A 21,549-nucleotide genomic window follows, 5' to 3' on the forward strand; every position below is an offset into this window, starting at 1 on the left:
ATAACAACTTGGAGAGCCAACTGTAGCAGACAGGTTTTTTTTTTCAGTAAATCCTAGAAATCTGACATCTCTTGCTCTACTGCAAAGCAATCTTTAAGCTCTAGCAGATTTTAAGTGTACTGGAGTCTTCAGATAAAATGAAAATTAAATCAGCAAACAAGAAGAGCAGTGAATGTGTGGAAAGCTGCTGTTAAAAACTACTCTTATGTCTCCCCTAGTTGCCACAGTGGGTTGTTCCCATGTCTAAATAGGGAGATAAGGTGGGTTTCAGTTGTCAAGACACAGAATGAAAGCAATTTCTTGTGTTTTAGAGGCAATAGCAGGTCTTCCTATGGCAGAGATGGTGATTGGTACTTCACTTCTGGGTTGACCTTGTATACACACTGTAAATTATGTACATAAACCAAAGGTAGTCAAGTTAATGAGCTCCTAGCAGGGTTGTATCACTTGCTTACTCACCCATCTGGCCAGCTTGTCAGCCATGACTAGTGTGTCCTTGACTTCTCAAACTCTAATTAGAATTCTCAGGAAGGAAATGTGATGTGTAATGCACTCTTTTCTGAGATAAGTAAAGACAAGTTTAGGGAAAATAATAATGTAAAAATCTTCAGTATCCATAGGACTTAAAACATGAAACACAGGAAAGAAAATAATGTGTAAGTATGCTCAGTGATTTTTATTTCATTATTTTAAACTAGTGGGTTTGGAGGAGTGAGTTTTTTTGTTTTGGTTTAGGGTTGGGTCTTGTGTTTGTTTTGTTTGGGTTTTTTTTTTTGGTAGGGCTGGGCATTTTGGCTCCTTGTTTCATGGTTTGTTTTTGTTGTTGTTTGTTTCAGGTTGTGTTTGTTTGTTTGTTAGTTTTTGTTTGCTTGCTCCCCCCCAGTTTCAAGTCCAGTAACTAGCATTGAGTATCTAGATGAAGCTTTCACTTCACTCAGAGTACTTCTGTGTTACTAGCTCTAAAATACTAAGGTTCTGAAATCATTGAGGGAGGGAATAAGCACCTTCTGTTTTATTAGTTTCAGAAATGTTGCACAGTAATTAATCTCTACTTCCCTTCAGGAAGTTCTTCATGTTTCATTAGACATATATCTCGCTATTTAGTTGAAGAGATTACACAGGAAAGAGATCACAGAAGTATTAGGCAACTTCAGAAAGTTTTGCACAGTTTTGCTTCTGACAGTTTACCATGGAGAAGATTGTGGTTATCTTCTAGAGCCAGCCACCTTTAAATAAAAAGCCAGATTTCATGAAAATGTGATGTCATACTGTCATTGGAGAGAGATGTAAATTCTAATAGCCGATGCATTTTCCATTTTAATCACATTGTCCCAGCATCACTGGGCTAGTCGAGGGCAAACCTGGAAACCCCTGTTTGAAAACCACTTATGTCCTTCCCTTTGCAGTGTTGGGGTGTGAAACAACATGCTCAGAGCTCTCTGCTGGTTGCTGCCACGTGCTTTCTTTCCCCAGGCAGAGCAGCACACTCTGTGGAATACAGAAGCACTGTCTCTGCTGCAGCAGTACTCCTACTTTGTGCTGGCTTTGCTCTAAATTTCTCCCTGTTTTGCAAGGGTCTGAGCAATTGTAGAAACCCCTTTCTTTGTCTTATTAGTCATGGAAGAGAGCTCTCCAGAATCTCTTGAGCCCCATTATTGCTGATAGAGATAGGTTGCTTGATCAGTTTTGTCATGCAGCACCCTTGGCAAGGGAACTGAATGTTGATTTGACATCTTATTATGCAGTTTTTTCTTTGTTTTACTTGAATAAATGTTCATATGAACTGTTTTAATGCATGTATAAACACAAATATTCAGGTTGATACAGCTGCTTGGAATACAGGAGGGAAAAGGAGCTTGGGTTGAAATAGGAAAGGGTAGATTGTGAGTCCCTGAGGAACCTCTTCATTTCTGTAATACTTCTGTTCTCAGACCTCACCTCTGGATCTGAAATAATGCTGTACATGACCACAAAAGCTATTTTCTGTGCTGAGAAACCTGCAAAGGCAAGCAGGTGGGGGAAAACCCACAAAACAAACAAAGAATAACAAACTAAAGGGGCAAAAAAAAAAATCATCACAGAGGAGACTGAGTGGAGAGGAGGTTTGGAATTTAAAACAAACCAGAAATTAATGTCACTATGCTACAGTCAAAGCACATGGCTGTGCTTTTGGGAGATTCCCATTCATGATATGCTGTGTTTTGTTTTACAGTGCATAGGGGATAAAATAAAACTTGCCTTGAATAATCACTAGTGTGCTTTTATTACAGGATTTCTGCAAGCAAGAATTCCCTTTTATAAACAGCTTGTGATACTTTTTACATCTTTCATGTTACAAACAGAAGGTTTCAACTATTGTAAGCTTGAGATGGATGAGTGGTAGAAACCTAGAGGTACCCACAAAGGCTAACTTTCTTCTATAAGCTACCTAGTCAAAATTAGTGTGTGTTTGGTTCATTAGTAATAGCTGCTAAGCATATTTTAGTGAATCACAGAGGTGTGTGCTTGTGTGCTGTAGTGTCATGTTTTTAGTAGATGCATTTTAATTAATCTTTGTGCAAACCACTGCCAAAGCAGAACTTTAGTGGAGAAAGTGGTTGCAATTCTGTGGTTACAGGTAGATTCCATTTGGAGTTTTTCCTTCAATTTACAGATCAGTCATTGAGCCTAAAGCAAAAATATGTCGTTCAAATGCACCTGATACCTTCCCTCTTCCAAGTCCCTAAAGCTTATCCACAACACACAGTATTCAATTATCCACAGTATAATACTCAAAACATTTTTAAATGAAATGGATTGTCATGTTTCAGCATTGAAGGCAATTAAGTATAGGCATGAACTTTCTTAAAGGATGTGTGTTTTTTACAGGAGCTGTCTTGCTAATTATAAAGAAATCTTACATGGACTGTTAACATGAAGTCAAGTGATCCTTTCCTTTCATCTTACATATAAATGAGCTCCTCCTTTAAAAAGGCCTAACATTTGGAAACAAAGCAGACCCAAAAAGAAAGCAGCTCTCATTTCTGGTACAAATACATTATGAAAATTGAGGACTTTGTTTTACCATACTCCATCTTCCAGTTTGGTGTTTTCCTGTGCTTTTAACCTGACTAAGGAGATAAGTTGTGCTGATGAAACTAAAGCTATAGGATATATTTGAATTCTTCTTGGTCTAGTGGAAGGTGTCCCTGCTCATGACAGGAAGGTTTGGAACAAGATGATCTTTAAGGTCCCTTCCAGCTCAAATCATTCTGTGTTGATTCTATTATTCTACTTATGACTGTTATAAACTTAAAGATTGGCTGCTTGTCTGATGATGGCCTTGCCTCTAGTGTTGTTCTTAATACTGAAGGTGATAACCTGCTGTGAAGCACAAATTAACTCCTCACAGTAGTGTGTTCTGGCATAACTTGAGTCAGGGATGAGGGAGTACCCAAATACTTTGATGTCAGCACCTGAAACTTCTTTCTTGTCTAAAACTTGGTTCCATCATGGGACTGACTTCTCATTCTTTAGGTGTCAATTTGTATCCAAAATAGAGGCTTCCTGTTGAATAAAACCAAGGAGGTTTGCCTGCACACAGGCATTTGGGAGTCCTAAGTGAATTAACTAAAAGTCTGAAGATAAAGTGGATGCTTTTAAAGCATTTTAAATACTTGTGTGGATGCTTTCCATTTAGACATAAAATGTCTTTAGTTCCCATAGCTTAATCTCCATTAAAAGATGATTAAGCTGAAGTCAACATAAAGCAGATTAAACTCCTGTGTGGACATTAACATGAGTTAATTCATCCTCCCTTCCTTGAACATCCTTCTACATCATGCCCTTCAGGAAGTTTTTAGGAAGGGGTGGTGCTCTTCAAGCTTTACATACATATATACATATACATATTTATAACTGATTTGAGTATCTGGAATTCAATGTTTTGAAATAATCACTTCAGGCTATTGAAAAGGATAATAGAGTCCCCTAAGAAATATCTATCCTTTGAAAGCATCAACAGCAGTGAGCTAATAGTGAGCTCACAATAGTGAACTAATGGTGAATATGCATACACACAGGCTTAGAACATAATGGACCACATTATTTGTGAATTTTTATTGGCACACTAGCATATCAAAGTTGTATTGATGTTTTCATATAATGTAATCACAGAATATGATCACAGAGAGGTTGAGATTGGAAGACATCATCTAGACCTGTAGACATCATCTAGTCTATCCCCTTGTTCTAGCAGAACCACCTGTAGCTAAGGACATTGCCTAAGTGGCAATGTTCCTACTGCTAGTTCTTTGCAATTTGTCTTTTATGAGATGTGTTTCTGAACCCAGGGACTGTGGGTGGATCCATGTGTACCCCAGGAGGTTGACAGATAGTTGGGTAATGTGGCAGGATCTGTGCCATCATAGCCATAGAAACAAGATAAATTATTTCCAAATAAGTTATTTCCCATTAAAATATGTGTTTGGGGTGTGTTATGTAATTGTGGTAGCAATATGTGGGCTTTGGTAGTAGCTGTAATGCTAACCAAGTCTAAAATAGAGTGTTTCTTATATATGGAGCCTTTTTCAGGTTTTTGTAGGATCCCAGTTGGGAGGGACCTTAGCAGGCCTTCAGTTCAAGCTCCCTCTCACAGCAGGTTTAGCACCAAGGTCAGACTGGGCTGCTCAGGGCTTCTTCCAGTCAGGGATTAAAAATCTGAGGAAGGAGACAGCACAGCCTCTCTGGGCAACCTGTGCCACTGTCCACCCGTCCTTGGGGGAGAAAAGCTTCTCCTTGCAAGGCTGATTTCTTGTGTATCAGCTTAGAGCTGTTGTTCCTTGTCTACTGGCCCTGCAGGACTGTCAAGAGCCCAGCTCTTTTTCCTTCAAGATCTTCCCACAAGCACTGGTGGCTGCTGTTAGATCCCCCTGAATCTTTACTTCAGGTGGAACAAGCCCAGCTCTCCCAGCCTCTGTTCACAGGGTTTGTGCTCCAACCCTACCATCTTCACTGAAATATATCCAGTTTGTCAAAGTCTATCTTCTCTTGCTGGGGCTCAAAACTAGTTGCAGTAGCTACATAAGGAGTTTCTTGGCTTACTGTCAGTTCTGTATTTTGAGAAATTGTGCAGCATCCATGCTGTGTAACAGCTGGTCTTGGGAAGAACTGGCACTCCTCAGGACAAATTCTTAAACACCTTTTCTTCTGAAAGGGGAGAAGCTTTGATTGCCTTAATTTTCCTTCTTAGGGATATGACATGAATGCTGTCAGGATGTCAAGTTTGTCAGGATAGCCAACTCTGCTTGAGCAGATGGTTGCTGAGGCAGAACTAAGCCAGGGTATAATGTCTTCCTGGCTTCTCAGCACCCATGATATCAGGGTGAGCTGTACTCCCTTCTCATGTAGTCCTGTTCCCCCAAAGCATTGGTAGGAACTATACAGCCTTTTATGTTAGGAGGACAAAGAGTTTTCCACAAGTACTCTTTTAAAACTCTGGAGTTTACTTATTCTGTGCTTCTAGTTGTGGTTCTGTGTGTGTGGGTAGTTTTGTTGGCTAATACTAAAAAGCATGGTTTAACATTTACCAGCATAAATGTCTGTAGTGAGATTGCTGCTTTTGCTCCGAAGGTGCCCTTAGGCAATGGGAATTTGGGGTGAGGAAATACTTGCTGGCTGGGTGGTGACCTTGTTGAGACAAAGTCTGCTCCAGACTCTTATTTGCAGGCTTCTTCTTTTGCCAGGATGTTTGTCCAGGTATGCCTGTACTTCTACTGCAAATGCTTGTGGCGCTGCCTGAAATTCGTGGTCAGGAAACTAACTGGTCAATGTGAACTGCAAAGGATCTGTTACAACACCAAACCTGGAGCTGCCAGAACTATGAAAATAGGTAACTGCAATATACTTATTCTCTATGCCTGTGTAATTTTCTACATGTGCTAAAAAATTGTATGATATCGTTATTAAAAACAATTTGTTAAATTGATCCAATATAAACATATTTGTTTGACATGATGCTTTCTAATACTGTTCCCTTACAGAGGCATCCCTGAAAGGTTCAAAAAGTAAGGTGAGTGAAAGATCTCATTATTCACCTTTTCTATTGTGTCCTGTATCGTTGGTTTGTTCAGTCTGCTGTTTGCTCCACCCAAAAAATCACTTTAAGGTTTGATATGATTTTACATGAAAACCATTTTCCACTGAAGAGGGTCTTGTGTATGCAGTAGCAGCTGATCTTGCAAAGTTGGGTAGAGTGTCCTGTGTTCCAGGGACAGGCCCAGTATGGCAATGATGGAATCAAGGGAGCAACCCGCCATGCTGGAGATAATGAGAGTGAAGTGTTGTAATTTGGGGGTTCTTGGCTTGATTCCTCATCCTGTCTTAGGATATCTGTATTCTGCAGTCAGTCATTTGCAAATTTAGAAAAAAAGAAGGAATGTTTTTTGTCTGGAAAGCAACTTCATCAACTTTGTTCCCTCTTTTCCTTATAAATACATTGATGGAGAAAAGCCTCTTTCACTTCATCCTTTTACTGTACCAGTGGTTGTTCTTACCTAAGTTCTTCCCTAAGGCATTTGTGTGTAAGTTAAATAACATCCTTCAGCCTTTAAATTCTCTGTCACAAGAGTCAATGATGTTGAAAAGCTTACTTCAGCATTAGCAAAAATGGTGTCATGTAGCTCTTAGTTCAGCATAGTACTTCCAAATGTATTTCTAGCACAAACAGAAAGGCAGAATCTTATTTAAAAACCTGCATTTAGCAATTGTGCAGTCCTGAGACAAAGCATAAGAAATTTCAGCCTCTTAAATTTTCTGATGGCATGTTGGTTTTTGAATACTGAAGCCTCAGAGGCATTTCTACAAATAGAAATTACATGTGAAAGAAAGAAAGATTTGCTGTGTTACTGCAACATGTTGGGTGAAGGAATGTCAAATGAAAGCTAGAAATTCTGGTGTAATTAGGTGGATGGTCTAAAGCTGCTTCTTGATTAGCACTGATCATCTTCACTGACAGCTGCCACACAAATGCAGTGATCTGACTACAAGGGTGAAGGGACTCGAGTTCTTACAGGGCAGGTGCACTGAAATGAGTTGGTAGGGTGTAATAACTTGGAAAGATATGTACATGTGTTCAGTTGGGTCTTCTGGGCTCTTAGTGCAGAAGCTTTCAGGTATCAAATTTACCACCTCTGTAAGAATTAATATGTGTTTAAAACCTCTTTTTAGCGGCTTCAAACATCAGTAAATGTTCACCCTGATGCTATTGAAAAAACGATAGATGACATCATGGAGCTGAAAAGGATTAATCCAGATATAAATCCACAGTAAGTTCATAGTTTCCTTACAGAGCAAGTGGGAATTACTGATTTCATCAGTTCCTGGGTCCATGGAGAACTGCTTCTCCATAGTTATTGTGGTACACAAGTTGAAGATGAAATCTGTCGCTCAGCATAAAATTCTAATTTTAGCTTTGCTGCCAAAAAGTGATGTTTGATGAATGATTTTTTATGGTGACTTAATAAGCATATCCTGAGTCTTTTATCTATCTGGTTCTGTCTTAGTACCTTGTTGATACATGGATTTAGGGGGGTCACTTCCCCAGGGATAAAATACCACCAAGCCACAGGTCCTGGCAGGAATAGTGATGGCTTCTGAGAAAGGCTCTATGCTGCCTTTAGAGCAGGGAAGAAATCATCCTGTTTTAGCTGATACAGACATATACTGGTTTGCATTTTAAAACTGCCTTAAATTATTCAAACAGAAGTGTTAATGATATAACTGATGTTTATTACTGTAAGAAGACAACCAACCATCACATTTATGAGTGTGTATTTCAAGAGCAGGTGATGATAACACTTTTGTGGTTGTCTTACCTTTCAACTCCTAGCTTAAGGCACAAGATGTCTAGGTCAGGAATCAGTAGGAGGAAAGTTGAGAGTGTATTATCCAGGTGATGAGTCTGAGGCTCACTCCTCTTCCCAAGCTTGAAGTTGATATACATAATTAAGAATGGGCATCCATAAATTGACAGCTGCTTGTCTTTAAGTGGTCAGCAGCATCAACACATGATAGCAGCTCTTGAATGTAAAAAACCTGTATCCAAACTGTCTTGTTTGAAAGCTCTGCCCTTATGTTGAATAGCAGAGACTTGACATTTCCTGGGGTAAGGACAAAGGGACATGTGTCATACTGCATGTGTTTGTGCAAACCCATATGCAGTAATTCTGTTAATGTGGCATCTTTGCAGAGCTGAGCTAGCATCTCAGGGGTGCTTGCACTGGCTGTTCTTGGGGACTGTGGGCTGCTGTGATCTAAAGAGGAGAAGGCATCTCATAGTAATTTTCCTTTATCAATGCCTCTCAGATAAGTGTGTGTATCTAGCAGTAGGAGCAAGTAGGTTGAATAACCTGGTGGTGACGTGCAGTCTACACTAAATGTGGAAGCAGACATAGAATCACAGAAAGGCTTGGGCTGGGAGGGAGCTTCACAATCATCTAGTTGCCCTGCTCCAGTTTTGGACTTGCCTCCATCTGGTGGAGCACCTGGAGCTGAGTACAGTGGGAGTGAAGCCCAGGTATCTTGCTCCTGCACTCTGAGAACAGGCACAGCCAGCACCAGCATGCCAAGGAGGAGATGTGGGACATCAGCACCTCACCCACATCCTGTGTTTGGCAAGAACAACAAGCATTCATGAAAAGGAAAGGGGGTTATCTAATTCAACCCCCATCTCCTCACACAAATAACACTGCATAGAGCTTTTGACTGCCTTACATAAAGTGCAAAAATGGTTTACTTTGAATGTGTTGTGCACCTTGGATCCTTAAAAGCATGGGGTTTTTCTAACATAAAATTGCTCTGTTTTGCCACAGTCAGTGTTCTGCTGCTCTAAACAATTCTGAGTCTATAAAGAAGTTAAAAACATTATGGCTGTGATTTAGTGATACTCTACAGCAATTCACAGTCTGTCAGGATTTTCAGCTTTCTTTGAAATGCAGCCTTTCTGTAAAATTGGAGGCTACAGCTAGTAAAGCATGTTTAAAAAATTAAAAAAAAAAAAAAAAAAAGAAAAAGAAAAAAGAAGCAAAGGATGGAAACTACTGTGAAGGGTTTTTTTGTCTGAAAGGGTTATAGCCTCAAATGGGATAAAATTGCAGCATGAGAAATGAATGGACTAATGTTGATATCTCTGATTCTGTAGATTAACCATGGAATCATATAGGTTAGAAAAGGTTTAAAATTCTGAAGTCATTTAACCCAACATTGCCAAACCATTTCCCTAAGTGCCACTTCTACACATCTTTTAGGTACCTCCAGGGATGGTGACTCTGGTACTTTCCTGCAGCCTGTTTCAGGGCTTGACAACACTTTTGGTGAAGGAAATTATCCCTAATATCAAATCCAAACTTTTTCTGTGGCAACTTGAGGCCTCTTGTCCTGTCATTGTTACCCGGCAGAAGAGACCAGTCCCACCCAGCTCCCCCTCCTTCCAGGCAGCTGCAGAGTGATGGGTCCCTCCTTTTCTCCAGGCTGAACACCCCCAGCTCCCTCAGCTGCTCCTCACAGCACTTGTGCTCCAGACCCTTCCCCAGCTCCGTGTCCCTTCTCTGGACACGCTCCAGCCCCTCAGTGTCTTTCTGGCAGTGAGGGGCCCAGTGTTTTGCCTTGCTGAATCTCATACAATTGGCCTTGGTCCATGGATCCAGCCAGCCCAGATCTCTCTGCAGAGCCTTCCTGCACTCCAGCAGATCAACACTTCCATCCAACTTGGTATCAGCTGCAAACTGACTGAGGATGCACTTGGTCCTCTCATCCAGATCATCAATAAAGATATTAAACAGAATGGTGCCAAACTGATCTCTGGGGAATGCCACTAGTGACCCCAGCTGGATGTAACTCCATTCAGCTCCACTTTCTGGGCTTGGCCATCCAGACAGATTTTTACCCAGTGAATAGTGCACCCACCCTAGCACAAGCAGACAACTCTAGTAGAATGCTGAGGGAAACAGTGTCAAAGGCCTTAGTAAAGTTCAGGTAGAAAACATCCACATCCTTTCCCTCATTGTAGGCAGGTCACCTTCTCATAGAGGGAGATAAATTTAGACAAGCAGGACCTGCCCCAAAAGATAAGCAGTGAAAATCCTTCTGTTTGGAAAATTTGAGAGTATTAGAGAATAAACAAAATATTTCAGTGTATCAAACACAACAGACAAGGAAGCTGTGCTGCTTAATGTCAGCAGAGGAATAAGAGTGCACACTTAGCTTGCCCTCCAAATTCATGCCATGTCTTCAAATACTTTTAGGTACTATTAAATATTAAAGGGCTTATTCCCATGTATAAGCAAATATTTCTATCAGCATGGCAGTTGCATACTGCATGACTTGCATTTTGTATTTTAAAATCTTAATGTAAAGCTGTTGTTTGGTGCAGAGTTTTCTGGTGTGGTTTTTTTTTTAAGTTTGGGTTGGGATTTTTTGAGGGTGGTTATTTCATGTGTGTTAGGTTTGGTTTTCTTGATGATGCATCAGGATATGTAAAAAGGAAACACAAAAATCTGCATTAGAATGAAAAGAGAACCATTATGACAATTCTTAACATGACACAAAAGCCAAATCTGCCTGGAGGCAGATCTTTGAATCTATATTACTTCAGGGTTTTGGCTTCTTTATGCTAGCTTTTGTGGCACAGAAGCAAAACAATAATTTTTAGCTTTTTGCTGAGTTTTCTTTCCCCCTTCAGCCTTTTTGAAGTTCATGTCTGTGATCCCTGGGAATTGTTTGTGAAGCTGTCATTGGAAGGAGGAGAAAGATTCAGTAATGTGCTTGTTACAGGCCTTCAATGCTGCTGTGTATAGTTATAATGGGATTTTCGTGTGAAAAATCATGGTTCATGGCTTTAAAAAAATCCCAAATATTATTGTCTAAGGAAGGCACTAAATGAGATTATGCCTTTTGCAATGCCCTGCTTAATGTAATATTGATCTCTTGGAAATTTTCCTCTTACATCTGAAGTATTATGCTATCAATTGATGGATGTATCACTAGTCATGTGTATTAGCTGTGTGTGTGTGCATGGCAGTGCTGTTTCATGTCTATACATGACTGAGTTGGGATGTGTTGCTGCCCCTCCTCAGGTTGGGAGTGTCCCTCCAGGCATGCCTGCTGCAGATTGTGGGGTACAGAAACCTCATTGCAGAGGTGGAGAAGCTGCGCCGGGAGCCGTACGACTCCGAGAATCCGCAGCACGAGGAAATGCTGCTGAAGGTAAGAGCTGAGGAGGCATTTAGACAGCATCCTTTACTCATGTCAGCTCCCAAGAGCTTCCTGAGCCTCTGAAACATCAAGAGCTGTTGTCACCTTCCTCCTTCGTGTACCTGTTTTAAGATAGGACTACACAGCATTATAATCTGGTCTGGGAGTAACACCAGCCAAGCAAGCACTCACTCCCTGGTAGATAAATGCATTTCCTTTGGCACTGGATAACACACAGAGGTGTTATCTGCAGTGAGCTGAAGAGATAGAGAGTTCTTATATTAGAAGTGGATAAAAAAATGGAGAAAAAACTAATGGTTCTGGAAAATAGTCTAATAGGAAGCCCTGGTCCTGATCCTTAACCATATTGGTCCTTAACCATAGCTATTGCAGGATGCTTCAGAAAAATGCCAAGAAACACAGAATAAGTGATCATGAACTTATTGGCTACAAGCCAAATGCCTTCTTAGAGAACTTTCAGAGCTTTTATAAAAACATACTACCTGTTTGGTTGGGGGGTTTTCTTTTTAATTTAAGACAAAAGTACTGAAAACTTTAATGATGCCATACAATGATGAAGATGTCTTCCATGCTGATGCTTGCAGTGCAAATTTTGTACAAGTTACAGTGAGAGAGAGAGTATTTTACCATAGTTACTTGGTCTTCCAAAAATCCCAGTAGGCATATTACACAAGCACTGTCTGATGCAAGTAACTACTTCTAAAAATGCCTCAGATGATCAGGGTTCCTGTTGGTGTCTGGAAAGCTGCCTTTAAGGTTTGCTGCTGCTGGCACCAAGGAATGGTCCAAATCCAGAGCTGCCCTGAAGGAGTGTTCTAACCATCACGTAGACTTGGGCAGATGGACTCCTCCTGCTCAAGTCCTGCCCCTGTGCAGCCAAAGGCACAAATTTATGGGATGAGAGTGAGGTTTAACTAAAGGGACACACAGATTTACCCATTGAGGAAGCCTGTGTCTTGCAGGTGAGAAAAGCAGGTGGCAGCCTACAGTGTTGGTCCCTGAAAATATCAGGAACCTCACTGCAGATTAAAATTGCCTTTGGCTCCAGGAAAGCATCCCTAAATACCCTGGGTACCTGCATTGCCCAGAGACTGAGTAGGGTCTAGGGATGGGATTATAGGTGAGAAGGACAAGGACCTGGCTCTAGTCTCTCCCTGCCATCCAGCCTTGAGGGCAAAGTCCTCAGAATCACGTCAGCAATGATGTGCAGTCATGTAAGTGCTTTAAAAACAGAATTGCACGAGCATAAAAGCAGAATGGAAACTGAAGGTTTAAGGAGAAATTAAGCAGTGCAATTCATGCAACATTATGCAAACTCATAATGTTCAAAAAAGTATCAATTTCACCTGAGAATTAGCACTTGTTTACAGCAGATGTTCTACTTTTGCAAATGTCAAATGGAAATATGTCCAAGGGTTTAATTCGTTTTCCAATCCTCACTGTAGAAGAATAGGCTGGTTGGTTTTCATTCCTTCTAGACACTCTGCTAAGAGATCTCTGAAATGGGTAATTCAGGTTCCTAATGGCTATCATTTATTCATGTTTACCAGGAGAGCACTTTATGAATGAGAGAAAGATTATCTTAATGTGATTGCACTAATGATTAATACTGTATTTAGTGTTGATGGATGAACATTGGTTTAAACAATGATGCTTTATGCAGTCATTACAAAGTGAAATCATTAAAGTTTTAACCTTCCCGGGACACTTAATTTTAAATGCAGTTAGAATTGCTAAAATTAAAACAATTTCTGTTTCTTTAGGAAATGTGCATACAGCTCTTTCCAGTGGGTGGGCATTGTCTCAGTGATTTTCTTTAGGGTGTACTCACCAACTCATGGTACACTTTCTTAATTCTAAATTCTGTTTCTTAATAAACACTTCAAAAAGGCTGAGTTTATGGTATGGCACATGAGGTGTGCATAAAGGTATTCATTTGTTATATGTCAATTTAGGCTGCTTTTAGGTGTATAGCAACATGATATCTAGGCACTAAAGTTGCTGGACCAGTGCAGTTAAATGGATTTATTCCAGCTGACGATCTCACTTGTTAAATCACTTCAGACATTTCTTGATATGAGATCAATTAATGATTTTTCCCTTAGTTAAATATATGGTGCACATGCTAGCCTTGTATGGATTTTTTTTTTTTAATGTTCTCCAATTTACATTTCAACACAGTGATAGCCAACTCAGCTCTCTTAATTTATAACCTTTCCAGAGACTTGCAAAAGATGCCAGGGAAAAGATTGCTGCAGGGCCTCAGGGACTCAAAGGTGCTCTGCTGCTCAGTCTGTGATTTACAACCAAATTCCAGCCCATTCCTGTCTCTGTGCATATGGAGGCAGATACCACCTTGATGCAGTAAGCATGAGCAAAACAAGTCCTTGTGTGAGATGTTAGAGCAGCAGTGATGAAGTCAGAAGGGCCTTGTAGGGCTGAAATGTCTGCAATACTTCAGAGTGGTTTGGGATTTCCCCCTGCAGACACACATCCAAAGGAACTTGGTTTCATTTTGTGTTTGGGTTGCTGGATAGCAATGCAGTGATGTTCCTGCAGTCATCTATTCAGAGATCAGAACTTAACTTGGTTTAAAAAGAGGAATAAAAAACCAAAACAGTACTGTATGGAAACTCAATTATGTTTTACCTATAATCTTCCTAGCTATGGAAGTGCTTGAAGCCGGATTCACCACTGAAAGCTCGGATCTCAAAGCAATGGTGTGAAATTGGTTTCCAAGGTGACGATCCTAAAACAGACTTTAGAGGAATGGGTCTCTTGGGCTTATATAACTTGGTGTAAGTATGTCCCTCTGCAGATGGGTTTACGTGTGTCTGAAGTCATGAAAAGCAGATTTTTGGCAAATCTGTGGGAATAATTTATGGAAGTGCTAGAGACTTCATATTAAGCAAATGAAAGAATTTATTTGCTAGCCTAATTTTTGGAGTGTTTCTCTTCTCAAAGGGGTCTCCTTTCTTTCAGCATTCCTAATTCAATCTTGTAATACGACTTGCTATGCCCTTTTTTTAGTTTCTCTGTAAGACAGTAAGTTAGCACTCTCTTCCTACCAGAAAGAAAGTGTAAAGTATATTTTCACCAGTATATAGATGTCCTTAAACAAAATGCCCTGGAAGTATGTAGGTGGGAGGTTTATGTTACTGTTCAGCTGCTGTCTTTGGGAATTTCATGCTGAATTCTTAAGCAAAACACTTGATATGCAGTCGCTGATGCCAGACTTAGGTGGTTTGACTACTCCTTCAATTTCTGTCCATACTCAAAATTAAGCAGTGAGTTTACATCATTTTTCCTTCCAACTCACGCAAACCAGGTGTTAATGCCATAGCTGTGCTTAGTAATTTGGGAATTGACTAATGCCTGTCATTTTCTCCAGCCTTTGTATTTGTTGCATGCAGTTACATAACCTAGAAACGTTTGGTAAAATAATTTCTCCTTACAAGGCAAAAAAAAAGTATTTTCTGCTTTTAGAGATTGAAGGACATAAATCATCCTCTGTCCGTATGTTGTTCCCTAGTAAATCTCAGTGGAGAATCTGGACTCTTTACTCTGGCTTTGAACTTCTATTTGAAATTAATCCCTACCATGCATTTAATTTCTTAGTCTTCTGTGATGTCTCTTATCTTGCTTAATGAGTCTGCCAGATCAAGAAGCCTGAACTGCTTTCTCTTGAGCTCAGCACACAACTGATTTTCTGTAGGGTGGGTAGAGAGGAGAGTCTGGTAATGCACATTCACTAAACTCATACAGGAGTGCACTTGTAGTAGGAGGCAGCTTTAATCTTTCAGTTTGGGGGTGTGAGTGGCAGTTTAATGAGTTTAATACGTCAGATGCTACTCCTACTCCTATTCCTACTGTAACACATGCACTGAGTTTTAAAAAGGTGTGTATAGACAGCTTAGTATGACTTCAGATGCTTTTCTTGTTTGGTTTTTTTTTTAAACAATTTACCCTAAACATTTATGTCTGCAGGTATTTTGCTGAATGGGACACTGAGATAGCTCAGCAAGTTCTCACTGATTCTCTTCACCCTAAATACAGGTAATGCTTGAGATCAGAAAGAATAACTTGAGAGAGCACTCTGCTGGCTCTCTTTGAGGAAGAGGGCTGGGTTTTTTTCTCTTTGTTGGGCATATTCTTGGGTTTTGCCACATGCTGTCTGTTTTGAAGTACTGATCCTGAAAGTCGAACAGGTGCAAGAGGCAAACTTGTATTCTGAATCTTGGAAATAGTTACATTTAGTGTTAAATGTTTTCACTTCTGATTTCAAGTGATTTTTGTATTTTTATTTACCTTTCTTTTAATTTCTTTGTGTTTTTTCATAATAAAGGGAAGTCACTAAGAAGGAACTAAGGTATTTTTTTTCTTTTTTCTAAGTTTTCTGAGACACTACATGTAAATAAAGATAAACTACAATTTGGTGTGTTATAAACATAAAGTCTTTTTTGCAACACCAAGAGATCCATATTCTTTTCTTTGGAGTTGACCCAAACTGTGGGGTAGAACACTGCATGTGTATGAATATGCTTATATATCAAAAATTAAAATCCACCTTGCTTGATGTAGTTAAAGTGACTGATTGATAATCATAAGTAGTCTAGGCCAAATATTTGTTAGCAGAGCAAAAAAACCCCTTTATTTATAGTCACATGCTCTGTCTACCTTGACTAATGATGGTTCCAATCTGGCTACCCCCTTGTCCTGACTGTTGAGAGATCAGGTACCCTCAAATGTCACAAACTGTGTTGTAGGTAATTTGTCAATAAGAGACTCCATAATTATTGGGGGGTAGAGACCTCTTAGCTGGTTACATAGAAATCAGTTACCTTAAAAGACATTTTTATTCTGCCAGTAATGTTAGATATCCATAAAGCTGGTTCACACTTAAATCTTGAAGCTTTTGATCTCCTCAGGTTTTTGGGTTTGTTTTTTTGGGGATTTTTTTTGTTGAGTTCCTAATGGTAATTCTGTGACAAAAAGCCCTTGGAGCATATTGTCCTTTCTTTGCATGTTTGATTACCAAGGGCAGTCTGGGAGTGCTGTGTGAGCATGTACAATTCCTATGCCTTGACAGAGCTTTCAGTAGAAGACAGATGCTGCAGGTGGTGCCCATGGGGATCTTCCTGATGTGGTTGCTTAGCAGCTGTGCTGTTTTCTGATGGGATTGTGATCCATGGATTTTCTATCTCAGTTGAACTGTTTCACTTGCCCACATCCTATGTGTGCCACCTTTATTATTCAGTCTTTACCTTGGTTTTTATAACTGGTGTTATTCCTTTACCTAAAAAGATGGTTCACACTTTAGAGGATGAGCAAAGAATAGTGTATTCCTGTATGCAAAGCTGTTTAGGAGCTGGAATTTTGTCCTCATGCATGCCACCCAGTAACCCTCAGATCACAATGGGTATGAGCCTGTTAGCATCTTGAGTAATTAATGACAACAATTTTTACATCCTATATTTACATGAAGCTCAGGGAATTGTTTTTAGTGTAATATATACTTATTGAAGTTCAAGAATAGTCTAAGAACAATGCTTTCACACACAGCTGTCTATAATTTGGGATCTAAAGCTTGCAAACTCTGATTTGCCCTACTAAGGCAAAACTCCCACAGCCATGTCAAGGTTGTAGCCCCTGGTTAGGGTCAGTTCTGTGCCTGCCTTTAGCTGGTTAGAAATGCAGGCAATGATTTCTGCTAAACTTGCTCATTTCAGTGGGCTCAAACCTGCTTAGTGGGATGTTGTCTGACTGGTTGGATCACACAGCTCTTTTAAATAATTGAAGAGCTGAAATTTGGTTTAAAATCAATCTGTTCCCTAACTAATTTTATTTTAAGGGAGGCGTTTTCTGTGTCCTTGAAAAGCACTGCATTATTGTGCCAAATAATAGGAAACAACACTGTTCCTTATACTTTGGCTGTTGAATGATTTCTAATTTGGCCAGTCAAAAAAATGTGCTGTTGGAGGAGTATTTTCATGTTTGCTGCCTCAGGTGAATCATGCCTCCAGTGATGAGAATCACATATATCTCTGAAAACACCAAAAAGCTAAAACCGTCTTTGATTAGTTAAATGTAATTTCAACTTCTTGTACAGCTTGAGCTTAACTGAAGTGGATCACCCTTGTGGTCAATTTAGAAAACAATGGGCTTTTGCTGAGGACATTGACATAGGTGCATTTTGTAATGGTGAGATGAGTTTGCTGGCAATGTTCTAAACCAGTTACCCATTTCAAGTCTATTTATATCAATCCATTCAGCCACAAGCAGTGTTAAATGGGGTTAGCCATGTGAAAGAAGGTAAAATAGTTTAGTCAATGTTATAACATCAGAGAAGTTAAAAGAAAATATTTGTAAGTTAGCAATGCTTGGCAATATCTGGATTTTAATTATTTTTTCTTCCTCAGCCAACTTAGCAAAGCTGAATGGGAGAAGAAAAAGTTTGACAAGGCAATTGGGTAAGATTAAAGACCTTTTTTAATTTGCTACAAACACAGCATGATGCTGTATATTTGAGGGGGAAAAGGTGTTTCCTATTAACTTTTTAAAGGGAGCTTTTGTGAGCATATGTACATCTGCTGTCTTGACCACACTTGGTTTTGATCAAAGATTACAGGAGAAACAGTTCAAGTTACATCAAGAAAAAAATAACCAAAAAAAATTGTAGCAAGGAGAAACTTTCTCTGTATGCTATATATAGTATGGTGATTAATATCTGTTTAATTCTTCTTAGCACATGACATGATGAAATCTCACTTCTTTCTGTCAAAGCCAGATTCAGAACTGCTTTTTGGAAAATATAACAGCAAAGAAATGATACTGAGGGTTTTTTCTTCTTTAACAATGGGTTTGGTACAACTGCATTATTCATGAGAATGGAACAGGATGTTCCTTCTGAATGTATCTAAAAATCTGTAATACAAGATTTTACTGCCCATATTTAATTTTTCTGTGAAACTTGCCATTAGGCCTCATGCTGAAGTTAACTTCTGGACTTCTGATTTGGTTTTTTGGTCCTGAAATGCAGGAAAAAAAAAAAAAAAGAAAAAAAAAGTAAAGAAAAAGAACTTATTTTGGTTTGCTTGATACAGGTAGTTGAAAAAATACCCAGGAAAGTCTAAAGAAGGCTGCTGTTTTAGCTGAGAAAAAAAATCCAATCACTCAATATCCAAACCTGCTTGCTTTTATCACTAGATGTCCATGTGAGACTTTATGTGCATTCTTGGGAAATAATCACTGCTGGAAATGTCAAATTCTTTATGCACCAGCCTCACAAATTAACTTCCAGTTTCTGATTTTTTTTGTGTTTAAATATTCTTCACTTGTTGGTGCCTCTTAGCAGGACAGTTTGCTTAATGAGTCTGATTTTCTTGTTTCTGTGTCCAGCATGCTCTGGTTAGGTTTTTGCCTGTTTTCTGGCTTTTGTCTCTAGTTCTCTTTTAGGGAGAAACTAGAGGTGATGGCTGGATCTTTTTTTAAACGTTTTTTAGCCATATGAATGTCTTTATAGGGCAGGTTATTGAAACCTGATGTTCCTAACTATGGGTAATGAGTTCCAGTGGGAACTCCAGCAGCTAAAAATAAGAAATGATGGGGCCACCCTGCAGCCGTGGCCACCGTGTGGAGTCCTTGCCCTGTTTCAGAGGCCAGTGCAGGAGCACGGGGAACTCTGTGCTTGTTCTTTTTTTGTAGGAGTTAATCAGTACTGTTCCACTGGAAAGGCTAGCACAGTGATGAAACTCCTCTTTTGCTGTGTATTAATGCAGAAGCATACAAAGCATGCAGAATAAATGTTTTCCTTGCTTTCCACCCCACACACACACCTTGGAAACTCACAAAGGAGAGAATTAATACATCTCAGTAATACACAAAATCTGCAATGTCAGATTCATCAGTGTTCCTTAAAATGTGATGAAAGAAGGTGAGCTCTCAACCAAAGCTGCTGCTTTTCCTTACAGCTACTCTTTTGCTATCGTGGGCATTAACATAACAGACCTTGCATACAACCTGCTGGTGAGTGGGGCTCTGAAGACCCATTTCTACAATGTTGCTCCAGAAGCACCAACGCTCACTCACTTCCAGCAGACCTTCTGTAAGTGCTGGGTGTGAGCATGGGGCAAGGGGTGGAAATGCATAATTGGTACTCTGCTAACAGAGTACTGCCATAGTTTAAAAAAGGAAATAAAGTTTTCTGACACAGCACAGAGACTGTGCTTTCCTATCTTGGATGCTTAGATTAATCTCTTGGCTGTGATGGAGGCCACTACCAAACCAAGGTGTAAAATAAATAAAAAACACAAACAAAACAAAATGCACTAAGTACCTAAACAAGTGACCTTCATTTTTTTGAATAATAAAAAGAAAGAAAATTTGCTATAAAGAGTGTCTGAATCCTTAAATACAACTGCCATATCTACATTCTAGTGTTACTCCCCATCCTTTAGCAGAGTTGCAGCTCCCCTGCCAAAATAATGCTTTGACAGCTCTCTCCCCTGTATTTGAGCATCCCTTCTAGAGCCTGCTGTTCATCTTTGCTCAGTGGGAGGAACACTTCTAATATTTTTCAATGTGTAGGCAAGGAACTGATAATAAGAGCCTGCAGCATCTTTCCCTGTTTTTATACTCCCTAGTTTTATGTTTCAATTTGTGGATCCATATGTGAAGGGTACTAGTGACTTCTTCTATTTATTGTGAAAAATTCTGCCAGTGTGTGTTATATTCATCCAATTTTGGCATTGTCCAGAATAGGTTTAGTGTTGCTCCTGCACAGCAGTGTCAGATCTCAGTGACCTGGATTCTCTGTGCAAATAATAATTATTAATTCCAGCCTAGTTTCTAATTGTATATGTCACCTTTACATTATATATCTACCTCTTCTTCCTTTTTATTATTTTGTAGGCTACTTAATGCATGAATTCCACAAATTCTGGATTGATGAGGATCCACTGGACATAATGGAATTCAATCGCGTCAGAGAGAAATTTTACAGGCGGATCTTGAGACAGCTCCAGAACCCAGAGATGGCTCTGTGTCCTCATTTTGCTGCATCAGAAAGTTTAATCAACATGTAGTTGCTCAGTTGATCTAATTTGGAAGCACTGTCTCACTCTTGGTTTAGATCACTGTTAGACCATCACTAGCATACTGAATGGCCATGGCAATCGTGTGCATGTTTTTGGCGCAGTGTTCATCTATTTTTGTCACACGATCCCCTTACGCTTCTCTTGTCGGGGATTTTTCATTTTAAATGGGTGCTCATATTGCCTCATTATGCAGTGTTACCTTCTGAATTGATGTCCAGATATCAGAGTCTTTTCTATTTTTTTAGACTTTTCTCATAATTCAGCATTGACAATTGAATTGTATTTCTCTAGCAGTGTTTTTGTATATGTGGAATAAGTAGCTGGATCTTGTATTGTGAAAGCTTTTTAACTTCTCAGTATGTTTTAAGATAACTACTGGCATTTCAAGCAAAATGTATGTTTGGACCTCATCTAGAAGATAATGTAATTTAATCTAATGCAGACAAACACATTAAAGTCCAATTTTCTCCATGCAACCATTATATGCTTAATGCAAAATTAATGAGGCTTATGAGATACGTGTTTCAGTGAGAAGAGTTTATGCAGAATTATGATCAAATGCATGAATACCAAATGGTCTGGTGATGCTAACACAGTGAACTGTGAACACATTCACAACTAACAGATACTGGCAGGCGCCAAAAATTACAACATCAGGCTGTTGTCACTGACACCACCATGCTGAGGCATGGTCTAGATCCCTGCCCTTTCCTTTGGATATACAGAGGTTAGTGTTTTGTGTCACACATTGGAGGGCAACAAGATTTGGTCACGTGGTGCGTGGTGAATTCAGGGGAGCAAAAATATGTGTCTTTTCTTTGAACTACTGAAAATGTTGCTTGGGTTGTTAATTCAGTTTCTAAGAGCTGGGAGAAATAATTGATTAGAAGGTTTAGAACAAAACCGCTTGTGTTTCCCAGACTACTTATAAAAAATAATTAAAAATGGCAAACTGCCTTTTTTCTAAAACAATAAATGAATGAAAGTGTTTGACACTAAGATTGTGTAGTATACTGAACAACATCTACCATGGCATTTCATACCCATGGTATTTTTTACCTTCTAAGCAATCAATTTTAGTATTATATGTTTGTGTAAATCACTTGCATATGGAGATTAAATTGAGTAGTGTCCAACTACTTGTGAATTATATGAATAAATTATACATCATTCTAAACTGAAGCACTGTGGGTTTTATTTTTGA

At 39.3% G+C, this 21,549-nt stretch overlaps 1 protein-coding gene across 4 annotated transcripts in view; it reads left to right on the forward strand.

The window, feature by feature from the left end:
• Positions 1 to 21,527, forward strand: part of ELMOD1 (ELMO domain containing 1) — a 39,323-nt gene extending 17,796 nt beyond the window's left edge. For 3 of the 4 annotated variants that reach the window (XM_079312007.1, XM_079312006.1, XM_079312008.1), the window contains exons 3-11: positions 5,724 to 5,869; positions 6,021 to 6,049; positions 7,207 to 7,304; positions 11,112 to 11,241; positions 13,915 to 14,048; positions 15,238 to 15,306; positions 17,670 to 17,720; positions 19,221 to 19,354; positions 20,161 to 21,527. In XM_079312007.1, the coding sequence (XP_079168133.1) occupies positions 5,724 to 5,869; positions 6,021 to 6,049; positions 7,207 to 7,304; positions 11,112 to 11,241; positions 13,915 to 14,048; positions 15,238 to 15,306; positions 17,670 to 17,720; positions 19,221 to 19,354; positions 20,161 to 20,333 (964 nt within the window). In that variant the 3' untranslated portion in view covers positions 20,334 to 21,527. Of the gene's footprint in view, positions 1 to 2,275; positions 2,394 to 5,723; positions 5,870 to 6,020; positions 6,050 to 7,206; positions 7,305 to 11,111; positions 11,242 to 13,914; positions 14,049 to 15,237; positions 15,307 to 17,669; positions 17,721 to 19,220; positions 19,355 to 20,160 lie in introns of those variants that run through there. The other variant, XM_079312009.1, reaches the window with a different exon arrangement.
• The last annotated feature ends 22 nt before the right edge of the window (positions 21,528 to 21,549 follow it).

The sequence above is a fragment of the Erithacus rubecula genome (assembly GCF_903797595.1).
Source record: "Erithacus rubecula genome assembly, chromosome: 1".
Classification (NCBI taxonomy): Eukaryota; Metazoa; Chordata; class Aves; order Passeriformes; family Muscicapidae; genus Erithacus; species Erithacus rubecula.